General features: G+C 38.8%; 1 protein-coding gene and 1 pseudogene across 1 annotated transcript; both read left to right on the top strand.

Annotated features, from left to right (window-relative positions):
• The first annotated feature begins 1,220 nt into the window (after positions 1-1,220).
• On the top strand, positions 1,221-7,556 carry LOC125119191 (olfactory receptor 18-like). Its single transcript, XM_047766053.1, has 2 exons — positions 1,221-1,249; positions 6,614-7,556. The coding sequence occupies exons 1-2, from the start codon at positions 1,221-1,223 to the stop codon at positions 7,554-7,556; spliced, it is 972 nt and encodes a 323-aa protein (XP_047622009.1).
• A 13,243-nt stretch (positions 7,557-20,799) lies between these two features.
• Positions 20,800-21,728, top strand: LOC125119209 (olfactory receptor 18-like; annotated as a pseudogene).
• The last annotated feature ends 3,277 nt before the right edge of the window (positions 21,729-25,005 follow it).

Raw genomic sequence — 25,005 nt, 5'->3', positions numbered from 1 at the left:
CTAGTTTCATTGCTTTGCATGCAGCTGTCCAGGTTTCCCAGCAATGCTTGCTGAATAGACTTTCTTTTTCCCATTTTATGTTCTTGCCTAATATAGGTTAATTTAACAAGTCTGTGGGAATGTGAATTGTGCAGCCACTGTGGAGAGCAATGTGGAGGTTCTCTAAGAAAAAAACTAAAATAGAGTTACTGTATGATCCTGTAGTCCCACTCCTGGGCATATATCTGGAGAAAACTATCATTTGAAATGACACATGCACCCCAATGTTCACTGCAGCAGCGTTTACTGTAGCCAAGACATGGAAGCAACCTAAATGTCCATCAACAGATGAATGGACAAGGAAGAAGTGGTACATATATACCGTAGAATATTACTCGGCCATAAAAAGAATGATAATGCCATTTGCAGCAACATGGATGGACCTAGAAATTATCATATTAAGTGAGGGAAGTCATGTAAAGACAAATATCATATGACGTCGCTTATATGTAGAATCTAAAAAATGATTCCACATAGACAAATGTGATACAAATGAACTGTGTTTACAAAACAGATGCAAAGACATAGAAAACATAGTTCCCAAAGGGATGTGGGAGAGATAAATTAGGAGTTTGAGATTAACATATACACACTATATATAATAGATAACCAACAAGGATCTGCTCTATAGCACAGGGAACTATCTTCAGTGTTTTATAATAAACTATAATGCAAAGGGATATGAAAAGAATATATATATGCATACATGCATAACTGAATCACTTTGCTGTACACTTGAAACTAATACACGCACACAGAGTAAGTCTGAATTTTTTATTAAGATGTATGAAACTGGAAACTCGGGAGGAGGAGTAAGGGTGAGAGTCTTCCTGAGAAGGGGCAGGACCCAAATCCTATGAAGGAGAACTCTCATAATCCTCTACCGTTAATATTAACAAACCCTCAGAGACTAAGATAATATGGGCCAATTTGGCTAATTATGAGCTCTGGGCATTGAGCTCTCAAGCCCACACTCCTGTAATAAGCAGCCTGTGCCCTGCAACATTTCAGTTTGTTGGTCCCAGTCCAGCTGGATCAGTACGTGTGTCTTCTCCTGTCATGGTCATTGTCTTCATCAAGGAGTCCATCTGACTCTGTCTTCCTGTCTGTCCTGTGAACAGAACCTGAACCTTCATCACTCACCCAGCCTGGGAAGGGCAATTGATCATCATTCCTTTGTCATGCCCCAGAACAAAGGCAGTGCCCTGCAGTGAGTACCACTGGAGATACTGAGTACAGGAGGGACTGGGGCAGGATGGTTTCTTCATCATCAGGATAAGCAGGACAGTTGGAGGATGAGCGAGTAGGGCACCAATATGCAGTCAGCTCAGAGGCATATGAAGTTGATGCTGTTGGTCTCAGTGAGAAGTCTTATTTCTGCTTTCCTCCCATACTGGCTCTAGGTTCTGTTGGCATCTCTCTCACCAGAGCAGGAAATGAGGCCCTCTAAACTGTCCCCTAAGTATTCCAAGATGATCATGAAAGTGTTTATGAGGATGATGCCAAATGATTATATATGTGGTATCGTGAATATTCATTAAAGATTCCCAAGGGTCAGTCTCTGAATTAAGTGCTCCACATAGCTTATTTCTTTTCATCTGCATAGTCACTCCTCATATATATATGTGTACAGGTTATTATTCTTTTACAGATGAGGAAAAGATGATAGGTTTTTTTTATTGTAACTTGCACCAGATCATGGGATAGAATGAGATGATGCCAGCTTTGAATCAAACAGCCTGACTCCAGACACAGACACCTGGCCAACATTCTCCCTTTGCCAACCCAGTCATTTCACTTCTCTGGCCATTCCATCAAATATCTCCAGTTACTGTGATCTTCATTTTGGAGGTTACTGGTAAACCGCAGTGGAGAGCCGTGGGTGGCACCAACCGTAGAAAGGATGGCTGAGATCATAGGCAGGATCACAGAAATCATTGGCTCATAACAGCTGACGGCAGATCTCTGCTCCTGGATATTGCCTCACCTGTCCACTTCCTCCTCCATTCTTGTAATTCAGCCTTCTCCATTTAAATTGGAGACATAACATCATCCATATTCAGGAGACCAGAAACAGAGATGATGTACAGAAGATGAGGCATTGGTTAGGACCTGTGGATCTGTGCTTTAAACTTCCCTGAATTGTATTAGTGTGAAGAAGTTAACTAACGGTGACTCAGAGATCCACCAAATAATTTTAAATCCTATCTGCTGCATTTATTATCTGGCGAGCTGGAGCAAGTTCTTAGTATCTCAGAGCATCGACATTGTCATCTGAGTTGATTTTGGTTTGATACCACCTCACTGAGTAAGAAACAGGGAATGAATACTGTCTATGTGGGTAAATATGGGATGGATGCATAGACTAAGGACAAACTTTTTGATAAAAATATTATTGATTTTGATAACTCTAAGGCTCATATCATTTGGCCAAAGTATCCTGTGATCTGACAGTGTAATTTTGAATGAATACCTGACAAAACATTTTATTTTTGTCCCTACACAAGTAGATACTTAGCACTTAGACGGAAGTGGCTGAGTTGCATTGATTTCTCTCTTTCTTTCTTTCTTTCTTTCTTTCTTTCTTTCTTTCTTTCTGAATGGCCACACCTATGGCATATGGACGTTCCCAGGCTGGGGGTCGAATTGGAGCTGCAGCTGGGCCTATACCACAGCCACAGTAACATCAATCCGAGCTGAGTCTGTGACCCATGCCCAGCTTGCATCAATGCTTGATCCTTAACTCCCCAGGTATGATAACTATTGAGTAGACCCTTCTTTGGGTCACAGAAACACAGAATAATCAATATGGCTTGCACACACTGATGCTTTCCTGCCTGTGCTTATGGGATGCCCCATAGGACAAGAGACAAGATAAAATGGTACTTGCCTGTGTGTATGTCATGGACTCTCAATGGGATCTATTATTTTCCACTTAATAGCTCCATGACATTGAATTACTCAAAGAACAACACAGTGATTTTCATAAATATTAAAAAGTAAAGGCAGAAGGAGCAGGGGAAGGTACGTTTTATCATGTGGGCTTAGACACATTTTAGGATTCTAAGTCAGAGTTCCCATAATGGTGTAGTGGAATCAAATCTGAGTAGGAACCATGAGGTTGCAGGTTTGATCCCTAGCCTCGCTCGGTGGGTTATGGATCTGGCATTGCTGTGAGCTGTGGTGTAGGTTCCAGGTGCGCCTCAGATCCCGCATTGCTGTGGCTCTGGGGTAGGTCAGCTGCTACAGCTCCGATTAGACCCCTAGCCTGAGAACCTCCATATGCTGCGGGTGCAGCCCTAAAAAGAGACAAAAAGACCAAAAAAGAAAAAGGATTCCAAGTCATTCTATGTGCATGCCCTGAGAAAAGAGACCCTTCAGATTTTCTGCCATATAACCAATTACATATACACAATGGAATGCTCCTCAGCCCTAAGAAGAACAAAAGAATTTGCAGCAACATGTATGCAACTAGGAATTCTCATACTAAGAGAAGTAAGTCAGAAAAAGAAAGACAAACACCATATGATATCACTTATATGTGGATCTAAAATATGGCACAAATGAACCTATCTACAAAACAGAAACAGACTCACAGACATGGAGAACAGACTTGGGGTTGCCAAGGGGGAGCAGGGAAGGAGTGGGAAGGACACCGAGTTTGGGGTTGGTAGATGCAAACTATTATATTCATAATGGATAATCAACGAGGTCTTACTGTACAGCACAGGGAACTATATCCCATCTCTTGGGATAGAACATGACAGAAGATAGCACGAGAAAAAGAATGTAGATATATGTATGACTGGATCACTGTACTGTACAGCAGAAATTGGCACAATGCTGTAAATCAACTATTCTTTAAGTAAAACTATAATCAAATAAAAGATTATTAAAACTCTCTTAGGGTTGCATTTCACCCATAAACCAACTATTCCAAAAATAATTATAATTCTGGTACAAAGCAAGGACCAAATGTTTCTAAGTTCCACCACTCTAAGATGCCCCACATCTGTGGAGCTGGCTGTTATCATCTCAATTTCCAGATAAAGAACACCAGCACATAGAGGCTGAGGCATTTATACACACATCTGTGACTTAGGATACTGAGCCAGTGGTTTTAGGGGCACTGGTGGCACTAATATAATGGATTATAGATTTCCTAGGATAACAATGCACTTTAGAGTCCGGTTTGAAAACCTGAGATATGGAAATATCATGTCCTTGTTAAGGCCAGGGATTGAACCTGCATCCTCATGGATACTAGTCAGGTTCTTAATCTACTGGTCACAACGGGGACTCCTGTTCAATGATTGAGAAGTGCACTGTACGCTAATGCCATCTATGGGGTAATGAGGTTGTGACTTTGCATTTACTAACATATAGTTACCAAAATTTGAAGTCTACAAGAGTAAGGATTTTTTTTTCTCTTTTTGGCAGGACCTGCTGCATGAAGATCCCAGGCCAGGGACTGAACCCATGCCACTGCAGAGTCCTGAGCTCCAACCATGGCAATGCTGTATTCTTAACCCGCTGCACCATCAGGGAACTCCCGGCTAGACTGAGTTTAGACGTTACAGTCAAAAAGTTTTTTTCTAGGTTTTTTGACATGTAATTGATATGTAGCACCATATAAATTTAAGGTGTACTGTATAATGACCTGAGAAACATTTTATGAAATGATTACCACAATAAATTAATATCCATCATTGTATATAGAGAGAAAAAGTAAAAAGCATTTTTTTATTGATATTTCTTAGGATTTGCTCTCCTACCTTTCAAATATACCACAGAACAGTGTCAACTATAGTCATTGTGTTGTATCATACACCCCCTAGTACTTCTTATCTTATATATGGAAGGGTGTACTTTTTGACTCGTTTCATCCAATTTCCCGCTCCCCACCCCCAGCTTTTGGAAACTACACATCTTACCTCTTTTTCTCTGAGTTTAGGGTTTGCTTGTTTGTTTGATTTTAGATTCCACATATAAGTGAATTACACGACTTGTCTTTATCTGACTTATTTTGCTTAGCCTAATGCCTTCAAGGTCCATACATGTTGTCAGCAATGGCAGGATTTCCTTCCTTCTTATGGCTGAATCGTGTGCCATTGTGTGTATATATCATGTTTTCTTCCTCTACTCACCCACTGATGGACACTTAGGTTGTTTCCATATCTTGGCTGTTGTAACTAATGCTACAATGAACAGAGCGGTGCATGTAACTTTTCCTATTAGTGTTTTCATTTCCTTAAGATGAATACCCAAAAATGGAAAAGTGAATCACAGGGCAGCTTTATTTATTTTTTTAATTTTATTGGTGTATAGTGGACTTACAAAGTTGTGTTAGTTCAGGTGTTCAGCAAAATAAACCCATTATATATATATCCATTCCTTTTCAGATTCTTTTCCCCTATTCTAATATTGAGTAGATTTTCTTGTGCTAGACATGTTACCTGTCTATTTTACATAGAGTGGTGTCTATATGTCAGTCCCAATACCCTATTTGTCTCAAAAGCATGTTTCCCCTTTAACCATAAGGGTGAGGAATTTCCACAGTGGCCAAATAAAGTTCCATTCCCACCAGTGGTGCACAGGTTTCCCTTGAAAAGACTTTTAAAAGACAACCCACATATTGAGCATACATTTCTAGAAATAAGGGAAATCAGAAAGTCAAAGAATAATAAAAACCCATGAAGATAAAAGACACGTAAAAAAACCTTTCTAGGAGTTCCCATTGTGGCACAGCAGAAACAAATCCAACTAGGAACCATGAGGTTGTGTGTTCGATCCCTGGCCTCACTCAGTGGGTAGAGGATCCTGCACTTCTATGAGCTATGGTGTAGGTTGCAGATGTGTTTCAGATCTTGCATTGCTGTGGTTGTGGCATAGACCTGCGGCTACAGCTCCAATTAGACCCCTAGCTGGGGAACCTCCATATGCCAAGGGTGTGGTCCTAAAAAAACAACAAAGAAGACCTCCCCAACAAAACCTCCCTCTAATTATGAACATTTGACTTTTATTTAGAGTCCAGATAACATAGTTCTAGGAATATCTAGATTATCAACATTCTAAGTCAAAAGAAATTCTTGTGCTATATCTGAATAAATTAAGGCTGATTCTAAGTGTACTAATTAGAATGATTTTTTTTCAAAAAGGGAGAGGGATATTTCTTTTTTATATAACTTTTATGTTTTTATTAATGTTTAGTTGATTTACAATGTTGTGCTTTTTCTTACTCTATATATTTCATTAAAAGAATAGACTGTCCTTTGCCATGATCAGGGATTTGTTATCTCTCCATTTCCTTGCTCCTCTAACATTCTTTACGCCAATGTATAGAAAGAGGTGAATAACGCAGAATCCAGTGAGAAAGGAGCTGTACGAAAACTGGATTTGGGACATTGTGAAATAGTGCTGAAGGTACCAGGGCGTATGACCCCAAGTGTGAATATTGGCTTGGGGTCAATATTGGCTTGTAAATTTCCTGAATCCAAAATATGCACATAGTAGGACTGCATGCTCATTTACCTGTTTCCTTTCTTTCAAACCTCTCTCTCTTCTTTTTCAAAAGGTGTCAGAGCTACACGGGACCACAAAATCTAATGAGTGTCTCAGAATTCTTGCTCCTGGGCCTCTCAGATGATCCAGACCTGCAGCCCTTCCTCTTGGTCCTGTTCCTGTCCATGTACCTGGTCACCATGTTGGGGAACCTGCTCATCGTCCTGGCTGTTGCCTCTGACTCCCACCTCCACACCCCCATGTACTTCTTCCTCTCCAACCTGTCCTTGGCTGACATGGGCTTCACCTCCACCACTGTCCCCAGGATGATTGTGAACATCCAGACTCACAGCAGAGTCATCTCCTATGCTGGCTGCCTGACACAGATGTCGTTTTTTATGCTTTTTGGATGTTTGGATAGTCTCCTCCTGACTGTGATGGCCTATGACAGGTTTGTGGCCGCCTGTCACCCCCTACATTACTTGGTCATCATGAACCCACGTGTCTGCAGCTTGTTAGTGTTGGTATCACTCCTCACCAGCCTTTTGGTCTCTCAGATGCACAGTTTGGTGGTGGTAAAAGTTGCCTACTTCAGAGATGTGGAAATTTCTCATTTCTTCTGTGATCCTTCTCAACTCCTCAACCTAGCCTGTTCTGACCCTTCCACCATTACCATAGTCATGTATTGTGTGGGTGGCATCTCTGGTTTTCTCCCTATCTCAGGGATCCTTTTCCCTTACTCTAAAATTGTTTCCTCCATTCTGAGAGTCTCCTCATCAGGTGGGAGGTACAAAGCCTTCTCCACCTGTGGCTCTCACCTGACAGTTGTGTGTTTATTTTATGGAACAGGCCTTGGGGTGTACCTCAGTTCAGCTCTCTCACTTTCCCCCAGGAAGGATGCAGTGGCCTCAGTGGTATACACTGTGGTCACCCCCATACTGAACCCCTTCATCTACAGTCTGAGGAACAGGGACATCAAAAGGGCCATGAGGAGGTTCCTTGGCCAAACGATCTAATTTCAGTATGTGGGTGTCACCCATTTGGAGTGTACTTTGGGAAATGTAGAAACATTAAACATGTAGACTTGAAATTCTCCCTCTCTTATGTCATCCTTTTTGTAGCTCCTATGGCCTTTGCTGTTCTCCTTGCTTAGCACCTGACTCTTGCTTCTTTTGTTGTTTCTTTAATGGGACTGAGGTAGAGTTCTAGGATCTTTGCAAATCATAACCATCACATGACAGAATACTTGCTGCACATCTGAAGGTAAGACAACATTATAAATCAACTATGCTCCAGTATAAAATAAAAATTAAGAAGCTCCTGAGTTCCCTGGTGGCTCAGTGGGTTAAGGATCTGGCATTGTCACTGCTGTGGTGTGGCTTGCAGCCCAGGAATTTATTCATGCTGCAGGTGTGGCAAATAAAATAAAAGCATACACACAAAGTAAAATAATAAAATTAAAGGAAGAGTTCCTGTCATGGCTCAGTGGTTAACAAACCCAACTAGGAACCATGAGGTTGTGGGTTCGATCCCTGGCCTTGCTCATTGGGTTAAGGATCCAGTGTTGCCATGTGACGAGGTCTGCTTGTCTACCCAGGTCCTAAAGTCAGTGATGCCACAGAAATAAGAAGAAAGAGACACAGAAATAGAGAGGGGATCAGGGGGCTTCAGCCTTCAAGAGGCAGTAGCAACCCTCTGACCCAACTCATGGTCTTTATTTACTATGTTCTACTTCCTTGTACGTGCAGGGGATACATCAGTATTTTACTTCAAATAGATGGATAGCAAGATATGCTAGCATAGTTATTCCTAAGCACATAAATAAAACTAATCATAAATGTTTTAGCCCTCCCAGGCCATAATTTGTTGTTTGCTTCAAGCCATCTATGGCCTTACTCCCACAAATCCCCCAAGGCTCCAGTCTGAGAATGTCAGAGCTGATGGTTTTCCATCAGCAAGATCAATGCTTCAGCAATCTTGTTTTCCACATGCCATTCTTTGATGTTGTTCTCATTCATTTTGCCTCAAGGGTCATGAGAGAGTCACAAGACTTTGTATAGACAGACTTCTACAGCCACTCTATGGCACCAGTCTTTTTCTTTTCCATTCTTCATTACATCACATATTCATTGCCTCCAACAGCCATGAGCTGTGGTGTAGGTTGCAGACACAACTCAGATATGGCATTGTTGTGGCTGTGGCTTGGGCTGGCAGCTGCAGCTCTGATTGGAACCCCAGCCTGGAAACCTCCAAATACTGTGGGTGCAGCCCTAGAAAAGACAAAAAGGCAAAAAAATATATAATAATTAAAGAGGAGTTCCTGTTGTGGTGTAGGAGAAATGAATCTGACTAGTATACATGAGCTCGTGGGTTTGATCCCTGGACTTGCTCAGTGGGTTGGGCATCTGGCATTGCTGTGAGCTGTAGTATAGGTTGCAGATGCCAATCAGATCTAGCATTGCTGTGGCTGTGGCTTAGGCCAGCAGATGTAGCTCCAATTCAAACCCTAGCCTGGGAACTTCCGCATGTTGGGGATGTGGCCCTAAAAAGCAAAATAAATAAATAAATAAATAAATAAATAGTGAGTAAGGATAGCGTTCCTAAGATTCTTAATAAACTGAAATTGCCTTTGGTTTTTGCATGATTATGCTTATTTTGAATTACTTTTTAACCATGGTCATCACACCCACCTAGAGCATGTTCCATATGCCCTTCTAATTTATTCAACTAAACTGGTGGATTTTCATTCTGTGCTAGAACAGTGTAAAAAATAATTCACTCTGTGCATTCTTGACAGCTCTTGATCTCAGCTTAAATTTTCACAGAGAATTTCAATACATTTTCTCAATTTCTTACAGGGTTAATTTTGGGTTTGATAGTTATAATTATATGAATGTTTTGTGGGAAGAACTTTTCTTTCTTTCTCTTTCTCTCTTTGGCCACACCTGTAGGATATGGAAGTTTGCAGGCCAGGATTGGAATGTGAGCCACAGCTGGCACCTACACCACCATAGTGGCAGTGCCAGGTCTTTAACTCACTGCACCACAGTGGGGCCTTCAAGCTGTTCTCTTTTAGATGCTAGTGTAATTCTAAAAATTTCATGGATTCTTCTTGGAGTGATGAAAATATTCTAGAATTGGATCATGGTGATGCTTGTACAACTCTGTGAATATACTAAAAACTATTGAATTGTATACATTAGATGGGTGAATTTTATGGAGTGTGAATATCTCAATAATGTTAAAATTAAAAAAAAATTCCCAGATGACTAGCAAATGGGGTAACTTGCACCTACATTTCAACTTGTTACACAGGGCAGCTTTTTCTGTCCAAATCATTTAAAGTCCCCTCTTCTGGATAGTACCCCAATCTATTACCAGTTCTGGAACTGTGAAGAACAGAACAGCAGACATTATTCTCGAGGTAGATGCACATTGTTTGTAAGCAAAAATAGATACATTGTTTTTTGTTTTATGCTGGTTTTTTATTCCGGCATTATTGAGACATAATTGACATCATAATTTTCTACATAGCTTTAATGTGTACACTATCATTCTTGCAAAATGTTTACCAAATTAATTAACACATCCTTTACCTCAGGATTAATTAACACCTCCTTTACCTCAGCTAATTACCATATTTTTTGTGTGCTTTTGTTAGGGTAAGAAAAATACCTCTACTCTCACAGCAGTTTCAAGTATGCAACACCGTAGTGTTAGCCATTGTCACCATGATGTACATTAAATCCCTGCAATTTCTTCATCTGTCACTCAAACCTCATCTCCTCATTCTTATCACCTCTCAGCCCCAGGCAACCACCATTCTACACTGTTTCTATGAGTTCAATATTCTCAGAATCTGCATAAACCAGGTCCTACATTTGTTGTCTTTCTCTGTCTGACTTCATTTCACTTAACGTAATGTTCTCAATTTCATCCATTATCTACCAAGTGGCAGGAATTCCTTCTTTCCTATTGCTGTATAATATTCCATTTTGTGTACTACTAGTATGTCACATTTCTTTTCAAAAAATTTTATTTGAATATATAGTTGACTTACAAAGTTGTGTTATTTTTTTTAATTCTTGCACTGATTGCTTTTTATCTTACTGACTTTGCTCTTAATTTCTTTTTTTAATTTTTAAGTTGATCTTTAAAATTTTATTTTATTAGAGTATAGTAGATTTACAATAGTATGCTAATTTCTGCTTTATTTTTTAATTTTAGGTATATCACATTTCTTTATCTTTCATCATCATCATTCATCATCAATGGACACTAGGTTGTTTCCTTCTTCTTTTTTCTTGGCTATTGTGAAAGTTGCTGTAATGAATATACCAATTGAGCTATCTTTTTCTGATAGTTACAACATCTATCTCCTTTGGAAAAATACCCAGAAGTGGAATTGCTGTGTCATGTGGCCTGAGGTGGGAGGAGGCACTCTCCTACTGTTTTAGAAACCAGGGGGTTTGTTTAGGACTGGGTGAAAAGGAGCAATGGACTGGGGTCTTCATCAAATGGAGAGAATGTTCCACCCATTTTCTAGATTGTCACCAGGGAATTTTTTTTAATATAATTTTTTTTTATTTCCCACTGTACAGCAAGGGGGTCAGGTTATCCTTACATGTATACATTACAGTTACATTTTTTCCCCACCCTTTCTTCTGTTGCAACATGAGTATCTAGACAAAGTTCTCAATGCTATTCAGCAGGATCTCCTTGTAAATCTATTCTAAATTGTGTCTGATAAGCCCAAGCTCCCGATCCCTCCCACTTCCCCCCCTCCCATCAGGCAGCCACAAGTCTTTTCTCCAAGTCCATGATTTTCTTTTCTGAAGATGTTCATTTGTGCTGGATATTAGATTCCAGTTATAAGTGAGACACATGCACCCGCATGTTCATTGCAGCACTATTCACAATAGCCAGGACATGGAAACAACCAAATGTCCATCGACAGATGATTGGATTCGGAAGATGTGGTATATATACACAATGGAGTACTACTCAGCCATAAAAAAGAATGACATAATGCCATTTGGAGCAACATGGATGGAACTAGAGAATCTCATCCTGAGAGAAATGAGCCAGAAAGACAAAGACCAGGAATTTTTATTGAGATCAGGTGGTGCAATGAATTTGATATTATGAATTGGTAAATGAACAGGAACTGAGTCTTGAAGTGCTTGGAGTCAAAGTCCCAATAGATGATGATGCCTGTGTGAGTGACAGCATCTGAGATGCTCTCAATAATTCCAACTCCTGGTTTTCATGCCCTTGTGTATTTCCCTCTCACTGAGTGTGAGATGGACATAGTGACTTGTTTCCAACAATAAGAATGTGGAAGAAATATTGGGGTGTCATTTCTGGGAATGAGAATTGAGCAGACAATAAAGCTGGCTTTCTTCATCTTGCCTCTCTCTTGCTCTTGCGTTGCTTAGGTTGATAAAACCCAACTGCCATGTTGTGACCATCAAGAGGCCCATGTGTCAATGAACCATGGTAATTCTGGACAATATCCTGTTTACATGTGAATCCTACCAAGAGTCATCTTGGACGTGGTCCTAAGTGGAACTTCGATTCCTACAGCACTGGCTGACACCTCGATTGCAACCTTCTGAGGTGTTCTCTGAAATATTTAGTGAAGTATCAGTTAGAAAGTTAATATGCAAAATTCAATAGTATTCTAGTGCACCACTATAATTCAATTAGAGCAAAAACTTAGAGAAGTCTTTCAAATATGCAAACAAACAAACAAAAACCTTGAAAATATCCACCATATAAAAGGCCAAACTGAGCAAGGGCTAAGGAAATGAAAATAAGAAGTTATCCTTAGAGTCAAATGAGAAATGGAAAGAGTATCATATCCTTCATAGAGAAGACCTAAAGCTGTAAAGATTTCATGCTTAATACAACAGATTTATAGATATCAAACTCACACACTGAGTGCTTTGATTTTTTAAAGCATGAAGTTTTTTCAGTTTAATTTAATATCAATTTTACATTGGAGTATACTTGATTTACAATGTTGTGTTAATTTCAGGTGTACAGTAAAGTGAGTCGGTTATACACATCATAATTTTATATTAAGATCCTGCAGATTGGAAGTAAGAACTAAGGAATACAGTGGAATTGCCTCCTGAAAAGAGGAAGAACAGAGACCCTTCCAAGGACCTTCACCTTTCTTATATTTTTCCACACCCATTAATATTAGCAAGTCTCCAGAGACTGGGACCACATGGGCTCATTGGCTAATTCTGAGTTTTGTGCACTGAGCCCTCAGGTCACACCAGTGTGCATAATTGCTGCTGCCTGCCCATTAGTTTGCCAGTTCTAATAGTGTGGTTCTTTATCTGTGTCTCTTCCATTTGTGGGCACCTGCATTTGAAGTTCCCAGCCTGATGTCTTCCTGCAAATCCTGAGACTTCATCACACACCAGGCATACTCCTTGTTCATGGTCCAGCATAGAAGCAGCCCATCCCAGTAAGTACTGAGTAAGCCTGTGATTGAAAGAGGGACTGTGAGGTGGCTGCCAAGGGGGGGGAGTGGAATGGACTGGGAGTTTGTGGCTAGTAGATGCACATTATTGCATTTGGAGTGGACAAGCAATGAGATCCTGGTGTATAGCACAGGGAACTATATCCAACAGCTTGTGATGGAACATGATGGAGGATAATATGAGGAAAAGGAATGTATAAATATGTATAAATGGGTCACTTTGCTGTACAGCAGAATTGAGAGAACATTGTAAATCAACTATAATAAGATTTTTAAAAAGAAAAGATAAATAAGAGAAAGAAAAAAAGAGGGAGCGTTAGGATGATTACTCCCTCCTCAAGGGAATAAACATGATAATTGTGCAGAAAGCCGAGAGGGTACCAATATTACAACATTTCATAATAAATCCCTATGAAATTTATGTTCTGCGTTCTGGTTGGGGTGTGAGAAATCTCATTCTGAGTTTGGCATACACCCTCTCTGGCTCTGCCTCTGGCTGCCATCTCCCACCAGAGCAGCCCCTGGGTCTTTCTAAAATTCCCCCTGAGAATGTCAAGTGATCATGAAGGAATGATGAAAATGGGGAAGATGGCATCAACTATAGCATCATATACTGTTTCTAAGTGATTCCTAAATGTCATGCTCTAGCATATGTGTTTTATGTAACTTGTTTGATTTCATGTGTATAACCTCTCCCAAACTACAAGGGCACACATCATTATTCTCCTTTTTAATAAGAGGAAAGGAGCACAGCATTTGATGTAACTTGTGCCAGGTCCTGAGTTAGAAAAGGTTGAATCCATGTTGAAGCCAGTCTTTCTGGGCAGACTAACTGCAGACACAGGGTATCTGGGCAGACTTCCCCCTGCCCACCCAGAGTCATGTCACTTCCAGGTCAGTCCTTCCCTTTGGAGTTTTCTGGAGCATATAGTGGAGGGCAATAGGGAACATTTTCCACATCAGCTACAGGAAAGTTGTAGAGATACAGGCAAAGTCACAGAAAGAATTGGCACTGGAAATTTAAGGGTAGATCTCTCTGCTGATCTTGCTCCTGGATTTTACTTTGAGTGTTCACTTCCTGGTCCATACTCATAATCAGCCCACTCAATCCAAAAGGAGATGTAAGGCAGAGTCTTTGTGTTCACTCCTGCTCAGGAAAATGAAAACATTGAAAACAATATGTCTCAAATGTATTTGTGATTAGCCCTCTGTACCTTTGCCTAAAACATTCGGAAAACCTGGAAAGAGTGAAATTTAATGTGTGAGACTCAGAGACTGACAACTTCATTTTGAATCCTGTGTGCTTTCCTTATTCTTTGGGCAATTTCTTGGTCTCTCTGGGAGTTAGGATTGTCAACTGAGTTGATGCCTCATTGAGAAAACTCCCCTTAATTAGGACTAAGCAAATAATGTTTGTCCTCTATGCAATAACTATGTGATGGATGCATAAAGTAAGTGCAAAATAAATTTCATATATTTTTGGTAACAATGACAAGGCTAATTCTTATATTATTAGATTTGAATGTCTGGTGATCTGGTATTATGGCTTTCCTACATCCATGAGAGGACTTTTTTTTATTTGTTTACATAAGTACATCTTCATATTGAAGAGAAATGACCAAGGGTCACCTATTTCTTTCTCTTTTTTTATAAATTGAAAGTTTTAAAAGATTCTTTTTTATTATTAATTTTTAAAAATTAGTATAGTTGATTTACAATGTTCTTCTAATTTCTGCTGTACAGCAAAGTGACCCAGGGGTGTGTGTGTGTTTGTGTGTGTGTGTGTACATAATATACATATATATTATGTATATATATTTCTCACACCCAAACCAGAACCAAGAATATAAATTTCATAGGGATTTATTATGAAATGTTGTATATTGGTACCCTCTCGACTTTCTGCCACAATTATGTTTATTCTCTTGAGGAGGGAGTAATCGTCCTAACACTCCCTCTTTCTTTCTTTCTTTTAATTTATTTTTTATATGAATACATTAATATATAAATATGTAAATTATAATATATAATTTTTCTCATATATCTTCCAAACTCAGGGCTCACCTATTTCTGATTCCCCAGAGCTTACACCTTGTTGGCAGAGAGGAGGCACCAAGAATTTTAAAAACCTAGTTATAGTGTTGAATAGACCCTTCCATTTTCATAGAAAAAAGTGTGGGCAATAGGGCTTCCTTCCATCCACTGGATCATGCATGTCAGTGTTTTCATCCTTTTCAGGAATGTCCCATAGGACCAGGGACAAGATAAAATAGTGCTTATTTGTAACTAGAGCATGGACTTTCTATGGTCACCTATTATTTTCCATGTAATAGAATCTGCAGCATTAAGTGATTGAAAAACCACTCAAGACATTAGCATAAAATGGGGGGAAAGAGTCAGAAAAGAAGGGGACCGTACCTCTTGCTGCAGAGGCTGAGACACATTTTAGTGTTTCATGTCAGTCCATGCTCCAGTGCTCCAAGACAGGAAAGTCTTCCACATTTCCACCTTTTTTTTGGATTGGATTTTATTAATAAACACACAGGCCCAAAAATTATTGAAATTTATTTACTCAAAATGACCAAATATTGATTAAGTTCCAAACTTCCCTTAGGGATCACACATGGTCTAGCTTTGGATATAGACTTTCCATTTCCAAGAAGCTCAGAGAGGAGGAGACATTTACACACATATATAGGGGGTGAAAGACCCAGGACTCTAAAGTTGAAGTGCCTTTTCCTGTACCAGTTGTCAGTCACTTCCACTGCAGCTAAAATGCATTTAACTTTCCTTTTCTTTTTCTCCCTTCCTTCCCTTTATTTCTTTCTTCCTTTCTTCCTTTCTTTCTTTTGGTTGCCCCTGCAGCGTGAGGGAATTCCTGGGCTAGGGATTGAACCTGGGCCCCAGCAGTGACCTGAGCTGCTTCAGTAACAATACCTTAACCTGCTGTGCCACAAGGAGACTTCCAAAAGTGTTTCTTTTCAAACCAACTTTGGTCCCAGATGTGAAATAAAGGTAGAAGAGTTGATTCATCATCTTTTGGTTCAGTGAGGGCAACTGTGAATTCTAGGAATGCAGCAATATTTTACAGGGTCCATGATGGGACTACATTGTGGATGGTGGGGTTTTCTACAAACACTCATGTTTTTCTGTCCAGCTTTGGAATCTGCAGTTGAAAAGATTTCCTATACAAAATGAAAATGTCATGTGCAGCTAACATGAAAATATCACAAGACAGACTTCATGGATGTTTTCGAATGATACCTTAATAAAAGAGGATGCAGTTTCTATAAAGTGATTTTTGTATTGAAACAAATATAGGCAATTAATATAAGTAAAATTGAACACGCACCAATTGTTAGAAATTTTAATGAATAATCTCCACTCACATATTATATACAAATTCTCATATGTATGGTATGGAGAGAGTGAAAGAATTTTCATAGGAATGTTGTAAGAAGAAACTATTGTAAATAATACTATAACATATAAAATATCATTTAAAATAAATATTTACTTAATACATAGATAAAATACATTAAATTATATATTATTTGTTAAATTTAGACCATACGTGAAATATATATAATTTGTTAAATTTATATTAAAATATATAAGTAGAAGGTTATATACTAATAAAATAATGACTTCATTTATATAATAATGTGCATCAGCAACAACATTTAGCAGTTTTATGTACATTACAAAAAGACTTCACCACCATGTTGTGGTAACCGAACACATTTCTAGAGGCACCAGGTATAGTATACTGTTCAGGTAAATTTTTTCTTTTTATGGCTGCACCTGTGGCATATTGAAGTTCCTGGCCCAGGGGTCCAATCAGAACTGCAGGTGGGGTGTATCCTTAACCCACTGAGCGAGGCCCGGGATGGAAACTGCATCCTCACAAAAATATCAGGTCCTTAAACCCTAAGAAAGCTATTTATGGATGCATAAATCATTATTGATATCATGGCATCATTGACAAGACAATACACCCATCCACATTATGACATTGGTTGCCTTTGTGGTACAGGTGTGCAGAGGAATGGGATGGAGCTGAGATACCAAAAAAAGTTGAATAGGTAGTGGGTACTGATGATAGTAATAATAAGTAATATTATTGGAACATTTTTCAAGTGTTAGTCAATATTCAAAGCAGTGTGTCTCAACCCCAGCTGCACATTAGGATGGCCAAGAATCTCAAATGTAGATTTCCTAAAATTGTTTCTAGGCTGAGGCTGGGGTAGCTGTGTATTTTAAAACAACCTCTCGAAAATATATTGACCAACTGGAACTGAAAATCACTAGTCTGAGCAATAAAAATGATTTTTTTAAAACTTTCTACAATTGTTGTTCTAGGTAGTTCCGTTATTATCACAATCGAACAGATAATGGAACTGTCCAGGTGTGTTTACATTCCTCTACTTTGAAATTTTCCCAATTAAATCCTAGTGTGACATGCCAAAAAATGATCCAGAATTGCCTTCAGGTAGTAGAAGCAAAGGAATTGCCATCTCTATCAAGAAGGTTGGACATGAAAATCTGTTAGCTAGATGCAAGTGGATGGGTCCTGACCTGGCTCTGGGACCATCCTTCATGCTGAGCTCCCCAACTGTAGATAAAGGGTTTATGACCATGAAAAAAAGACCACCAGGTATGTGAAACAGCACTCACCATCACTAATCTTAGGAAATGGAAGTCAAAACTCCAGTCAAATACCACCTCTCATCTGTTAGGATGGTTACTGTCAAGAAAACCAATGACAATACGTGTTCTGGAGGATGTGGAGGAAAGGAAACACTTGCACTTGGTTGATGGGAATGAATATTGGCACAGCTTTTACCAAAAACAGAATGGAGCTTCCTAAAAAATTAAAAATGGCTACTTATTAAAATAGATCTCCTGTATCTTCAAACAACCCCACCTCAGATTGCATGTCCAGAGGAAAAAAAACCAGTACCTCAGAGATCGCTGCACTCCCATGTTCACTGCAATATTATTCATAATAGTGACAACATGAAGTATCCCAAGTGTCTGGTGACAGATGAGTGGATAAAGAAGATGTGCTGTGTGTGTGTGTGTGTGTGCATAAAATATTCAATGTATTATTATTCAGTCATAAGAGAAAGAGATCCTTCCATTTGTGACAACATAGATGGAACTGGAGGATGTTATGCTTATTGAAATAGACCAGACATGGAAATAACATATGATCTCACTAATGTGTGGAATCTAAGTAAATCAAATTCAGAGAATCACAGATTAAACCTGTAGTTATAAAGGGAAAGGGGTAGAGGTAGAGGGAGTTGTTGTTCAATGGGTATAAACTTTCAGGTATCAGAGGAATAAGTTCTAATGATCTAATATACAGCATGGTGACAATAGTCAATGATTCTGTATTGTATTCTTGAAATCTGCTGAGAGAGATCTGGTTAAGAATTTCCTCCCAACATAGAAATACAAATAATAACAATGTGAGCTGATGGATATATTAATTAACTTGATTATGATAATCATTCACAATGTCTATGTGCAGTAAATCATCATTTTGTACATCTTAAAAAATCTACATGGCAGTTCCCATCATGGCACAGTGGAAAAGAATCTGACTAGAAACCTTGAGGTTTCAGGTTCGATCCCTGGCCTCACTCAGCGGGTTAGGGATCTGGGGTTGCCGTGAGCTGTGGTGTAGTTTGCAGACACAGCTTGCATCCCGCGTTGCTGTGGTGTAGGCCGGCGGCTACAGCTCTGATTGGACCCCTAGCCTGGGAGGCTCTATATGCTGAAGGTGTGGCCCTCGAAAGACAAAAGAAAAACACAAAACAAAATAAAAAAAAATATATGTTTTACACACACAATATGTGATTTTCTCAATTATATTTCAATAAACTGGAATTTAATCCAAAAATAATGAAGTATCACATCTAATGTGTGAGATCACTTCTTATTTTGCCACTACAGAATAGAGTCTAAAAAATGAGAAGTGGTCTCACACACTGGATGTTTTACTGAGATTTTACTTGGTTGGAAAAATCTCATATAAAACAAAATGTTTCAAGGGTATTACTTAAAATTTATTATTGTTTAATTATTGACAGAAATTCTGTAGTTCCCATTGTGGCTCAGCGGGTTAAGAACACAACTAGTAGCCATGAGGATGCAGGTTCGACCCCAGCTTCACTCAGTGGGTTAAGGGTCCAGCGTTGCTGAAGGCTGAGGCATAGGTCACAGATGCAGCTTGGATCCAGTCCTGCTGTGGCAGCTGCGGCTCTGATTTGACCCCTAGCCTGGGAAATTCCATATTCTGCAGTTATGGCTCTAAAAAGAAAAAAAAATTCTTATATTAACACAATTTTGGTAGTCATCAGTGCTTTATGATTATGTGATTACTCATCAAAATTTGAAGTCCAGAAAAGCCAAAGATATGAAGTATATACCAAATATCTTTTAAAAGACCTTTCAGTAGGTAGTGCGTCAGTTTCATAAAAGACACCCCTCATATTTGAGAAACTTATTTTTATGGAGGGAATAAAGAAAACCCAAGAATGATAAAACTCGTGAAGATAATCATCACATAAAAATGTTTTCTAGAGTTCCCTGATGGCTCAGTGAATTAAGGATCTAGTGTTGTCACTGCAGTGGCACAGGTTCAGTCCCTGACCTGAGAATTTTCATGTGCTGTGGGCCTGGCCAAAAATATTTTCTGATTCTTAACATTCAACTTTAATTTAGATTACAGTTTACACAGTGTTGGTTTTTTTTTTTAATTGGCTGCACCTGCAGTATGTGGACGCTCCTGGGCCAGGGACTGAACCCACATCACAAAAGCAACCCAAGCCACAGCAGTGACAAAGCCTGACCCTTAACCTGTTTGTGCCACAAGGGAGCTCCACAGTATTGTGCTTTATAGAGTATTTATAAATATTCTAGCTAAAGGACATATATGGAATTGTACTAGAAAAATACAAGGTTTATATATAACCATGTCCTAATATCATTAATTTTGAATTATATATTTTTATTAAAGAAGGAAGGGAATTTATCATTCTATATATTTTTTTCTCTCTCTATTTTTGACTTAGGGCCACACTAGTAGCATATGGAAGGTCCCATGCTAGAGGTTTAATTGGAGCTGCAGCTGCCATACTAGACCACAGCCACAGCTCACTACAATGCCAGATCCTTAACCCACTGACCTAGGCCAGGAATAGAGCCCATGTCCTCATGGGCACTAGTCAGATTTGTTACCACTGAGCTGCAATGGGAACACCTCATTCTATATTTTTACTAAAGAGTAGGCTATATTTTACTGAGATCATGGCTCTATTCTCTCTCTCTCTCTCTCTCTCTCTCTCTCTAGCTGCACCCATGGCATGTGGAAGTTCCTGGGCCAGGGATTAAACCCACACCATAGCAGCAACCCAATCCACTACGGTAAAACCCTGGATCCCTAACATGCTGCACCATAGGAAAACTCTGATCACGACTCTGTTATCTCCAACATTCTTGCTTCTCTTTACCCTTCATTCCAGTTTCTATAAGATAAATGTATATAGAATGAGGTGACTAAATAGAAACCAAGGAGGGAACACTTCAAGCAGATAGAATTTGTCACACTGAGAAAATACTATTGAAGGTACTAAAGTGATTGTAAAGTGACAATACAAAAGAATTGCTTATATCCCCAAAACATACACAGTACTTGATGACATTTACTTATCTTATTTTTTCCAGTCCTCTTTTTCCCAAAGCATCCAAGCCTCATGGAACAGCAAAATCTAACAAGTGTTTCAGAATTTTCCTGCTGGGACTCTCAGATGATCCAGAACTGCAGCCCTTCTTCCTTGGGCTATTTCTGTCCATATACCTGGTCACCATGTTGGGGAACTACTCATCATCCTGGCTGTTGCCTCTGACTCCCACCTTCACACCCCCATGTACTTCTTCCTCTCCAACCTGTCCTTGGCTGACATGGGTTTTGTCTCTGCCACCATCCCCAAGATGATTGTGAACATCCAAACTCACAGCAGAGTCATCTCTTTTGCTGGCTGCCTGACACAGATGTCTACTTTCGTCCTTTTCGAAGCATGGATGATATGCTTCTGTCTCTGATGGCCTATGACAGGTTTGTGGCCATCTGTCATCCACTGCACTACCTGGTCATCATGCATCCACGCCTCTGCTGCTTCTTAGTTTTGATGTCTTTTTTGGTCAGCCTTTGGACTCCCAGGTGCACAATTGGATGGTGTTACGACTTACCTGCTTCAAGGATGTGAAAATTCCTAATTTCTTCTGTGACCCTCCTCGACTCCTCAACCTTGCCTGTTCTGATATCTTCACCAATAACATTATTGTGTATTTTGTTGGTGCCATTTTTGGTTTTCTCCCTATCTCAGGAATCTTTTTCTCTTACTGTAAAATTCTTTCCTCCATTCTGAGAGTGCCTTCATTAGGTCAGAAGTATAAGGCCTTCTCCACCTGTGGCTCTCACCTGGCAGTTGTTTGCTTATTTTATGGAACAGGTTTTGGGGTGTATCTCAGCTCAACCATCTCACATTCTCTCAGGAAGGATGCAGTGGCCTCGGTGATGTACACTGTGGTCACCCCCATGCTGAACCCCTTTATCTACAGTCTGAAGAACAGAGACATCAAAAGGGCCATGAGGAGGTTGCTCAGCCAAGCAATCTAATCTCAGTATCTGTGCCACCCATTTGGAGTGTATGTTGGAAAATGCAGAAAAACTAAACATGTAGACCTGCAAACCTTTCCTCTTTTACCACATCATCTTTGTAGCTCCTATGGCCTTCACACCTCTTCTTGCTTTGCACATGAGTATTGCTTCTTTTTGTACTTCTTAATGAAACTTGGGGAGAACTGGGATCATTTGTATATCTTAATTACTGTGTGCCTTACTCCTACTCTATCTATGGTTATATTGTAGTTTATCATTGATGGGCAAAGGATCCTGGAAAGAGGAACAACTCTCTTTTCATATGCTTAAAATTGACATCTTTTTTTTTTTTTGCAGATATTTTGTGTTTTTAGTTTTGTGGACAAGTTTAGTATTTTCTTTTAACTCTCACTCATTCTAATTCTTTATTTTTAATGATATAGGACCCAAACATTCTAGGAATAAACAGGTAATGTTTGTACATAATAAGAAAGCAATAAATGTAGATATCCTTCTTTTCACTTACTCTGAGGTTGGCATATTTCCAATAATTGAATTGAACATTAATTGTGCTTCATCCTGGATGCCTGACATTACTTCTTTGTATCCTAGTATGTGATCTATTGTAGAGAATGTTCCATGTATGCTTCAAAAGAATGTTTATTCTGTTTTTCAAAATGTAATGTGTTGCAGATATCAATTAAATCCAACTGTTCTATTGTGTCATTTAAAATCTCTGTTGCCTTATCAATTTTCTTTCTGGATGACCCGTTCATTGATGTCATTGCGGTATTAAAGTCTTCTACTACTATTGTAATCCTGTCAATTTCTCCCTTTATATTTTCTAGTATTTGTTTTATATATTTAGTTATTTCCTTTTTGTTTGCATACACATTAACAAGTGTAATATAGTCTTTTTGACTGATTCCCTTATTGTTATATAAAGACTTTCTTTTTGTCTTTATAGATGTTGTTTTCAAGTCTATTTTGTCTGATATGAGTATTGCTACCCATGCTTTGTGTCTTTTCCATTGGCATGAAATATCTTTTTCCATCCCCTCGTGTTCAATCCATGTGTGTCTTTCACTCTAGAGTGAGTCTCTGAGGCAGCATATTGTGGGTTCTTTGTAGGTTCTTGGTTCTTTTTTTTTCTTTTAATAGCTGCACCTGTGGTCTATGGCATATGGAGTTTCCCAGGCTAGTGGTCAAATCAGAGCTGTAGCCACCTGCCTATACCACAGCCATAGCAACTTGGCATCTGAGCTGCCTCTGCAACCTACACTGCAGCTCACAGCAATGCCAGAATCTTAACCCTCTGAATAAGGCCTGAGATTGAACCTGTGTCCTCATGGATGCAAGACAGATTCATTTCTGCTGAGCCACAATGGGAACACCAAAGGTTCTTGTTCTTTAATCCAATCTTCCACTCTCTGTCTTTGGATATGAGCAATTTGTCTGTTGACATTTAAAGTAATCATTGATAAATAAGGGTTTATTACCATTTTAAACCTTGTTTTCAAGTTGATTTGGTAATTATTCTTTATTTCTTTCTTCTTTTTGTATTTCCTTTTGTGGTTTGATGATTTCCCCTTGTATTATGCTTGAGTTCCTTTCTTTTTGGCTTTTGAGACTCTATTGTAGGTTTTTGATTTGTGGTTATCCTGATTTTCCAGTATGTTAACCCATAACTTTATGTAATTGCTTTAGGCTGATAGTCATATAAGTTTAAACATATTCTAAATGATCTACATTTTTTATACCCTCCCCAACATTTTGTGATTTTGATGTCTATTTTACATCTTCATGTTTATCTTTTTGCAGTTATAATCATGTTTACAAAAGTTTTTGATTGTTCTTAATCCATGTATTGAGTTTTTAAAGTGATCCTCAATGTTTTTATATATTGCCTTTCCTAATGTTTTTCCATTTTCTACAATTCTTGCTTCTTTTCTATTTAGAGAAGAATTTTCAATATTTCTCATAGGTGATGTTTAGTTTTGCTGTATTCTTTCAGTTTTCTCTTTTCTGAGAAATTCTTTCTTTCCATATTTGAATTGATAATCTTGTTAGGTAGCGTATCCTAGGTTTCAGGTAATTTCCTTTCAGGACTTTGAATACATCATTCCTCTCTGTTCTGGTCTGTGATGTTTCCGTGGAGAAATCAGCTGATAGCCTTATAGAAGTTCCCTTGTAACTTTGTTTTTCTTTCTGCCTTTAGATTCATCTTTTTACCTTTAACATTTGCCATTTTTATCATGATGTGTCTTACTGTGGGTGTCTTTAGGTTCATTTTGTTTAAGATGCTCTATGCTTCCTATACCTGGATATCTGTTTCTTTCTTAGTTTTGGGAGTTTTCAGCTATAATTGCTTCAAATACATTAAGTATGTTTATTAAATTATTAAAGTATAATTATTAAAGTATTAAAGTATTGAAGTATTAAATTATTAAAGTATAATTATTAAAGTATAATTGATTTACAGTGTGCCAATTTCTGTTGTACAGCAAAGTTACCAGTCATACATATATATACATTCTCTTTCTTATATTATCCTCCATCATGGGCTATCCCAAGTGACTGAATGTAGTTCTCTGTACTATACAGTAGGGCCTCATTTTATATTCTAAATATAATAGTTTGCATCTACTAACCCAAAACAGCCAGTGCATCCCACTCCACCCCACCTTAGCAACCACAAGTCTGTTCTCTATGTCTGTGAGTCTCATTCTGTTTTGTAGATAGGTTCATTTGTGTCATATTCTAGATTCCACATATAAGTAGTATCATGTTGTCTTTGTCTTTCTCTTCCGGACTTACTTTACTGAGAATCTCTAGTTGCAACCATGTTGCTGCAAATGGCATTAATTTGTTCTTTTTTATGGCTGAGTAGTATTCCCTTGTATATATACACCACATCTTTTTTTTTTTTTTCCTTAAAGACTGCACCTGTGGCATATGGCATTCCCAAGCTAGGGGTCCAATTTTAGCTGTAGCCGCCAACCTATGCCAGAGCCACAGCAATGCCATATCCGAGCTGCATCTCCGACATACACCATAGCTCGAGGAAATGTTGGATCCTTAACCCACTGAGCAAGGCTAGGGATTGAACCTGCAACCTCATGGTTCCTAGTCAGATTTCTTTCCACTGAGCCATGATAGGAAGTCTGACAACTTCTTAATCTATTTGTCTGTCAATGATGACATTTAGGTTGCTTCCATGTCTTGGCTATACGAAAAATGATTCTATGAATAGGGGTACATATATCTTTTTGAGTTTTAGTTTTGTCTGGATATA

The sequence above is a fragment of the Phacochoerus africanus genome, unplaced genomic scaffold, assembly GCF_016906955.1.
Source record: "Phacochoerus africanus isolate WHEZ1 unplaced genomic scaffold, ROS_Pafr_v1 Scaffold_18, whole genome shotgun sequence".
Taxonomy (NCBI): Eukaryota; Metazoa; Chordata; class Mammalia; order Artiodactyla; family Suidae; genus Phacochoerus; species Phacochoerus africanus.
This window is presented reverse-complemented; position numbering and strand designations above follow the sequence as displayed.

Coding starts and splice junctions, on each gene's coding strand:
- LOC125119191 (XM_047766053.1), top strand. CDS start 1,221: ATGCCCCAGAACAAAGGCAGTGCCCTGCA. Junction 1,250..6,613: donor AACAAAGGCAGTGCCCTGCA/GTGAGTACCACT, acceptor CTTTTTCAAAAG/GTGTCAGAGCTACACGGGAC.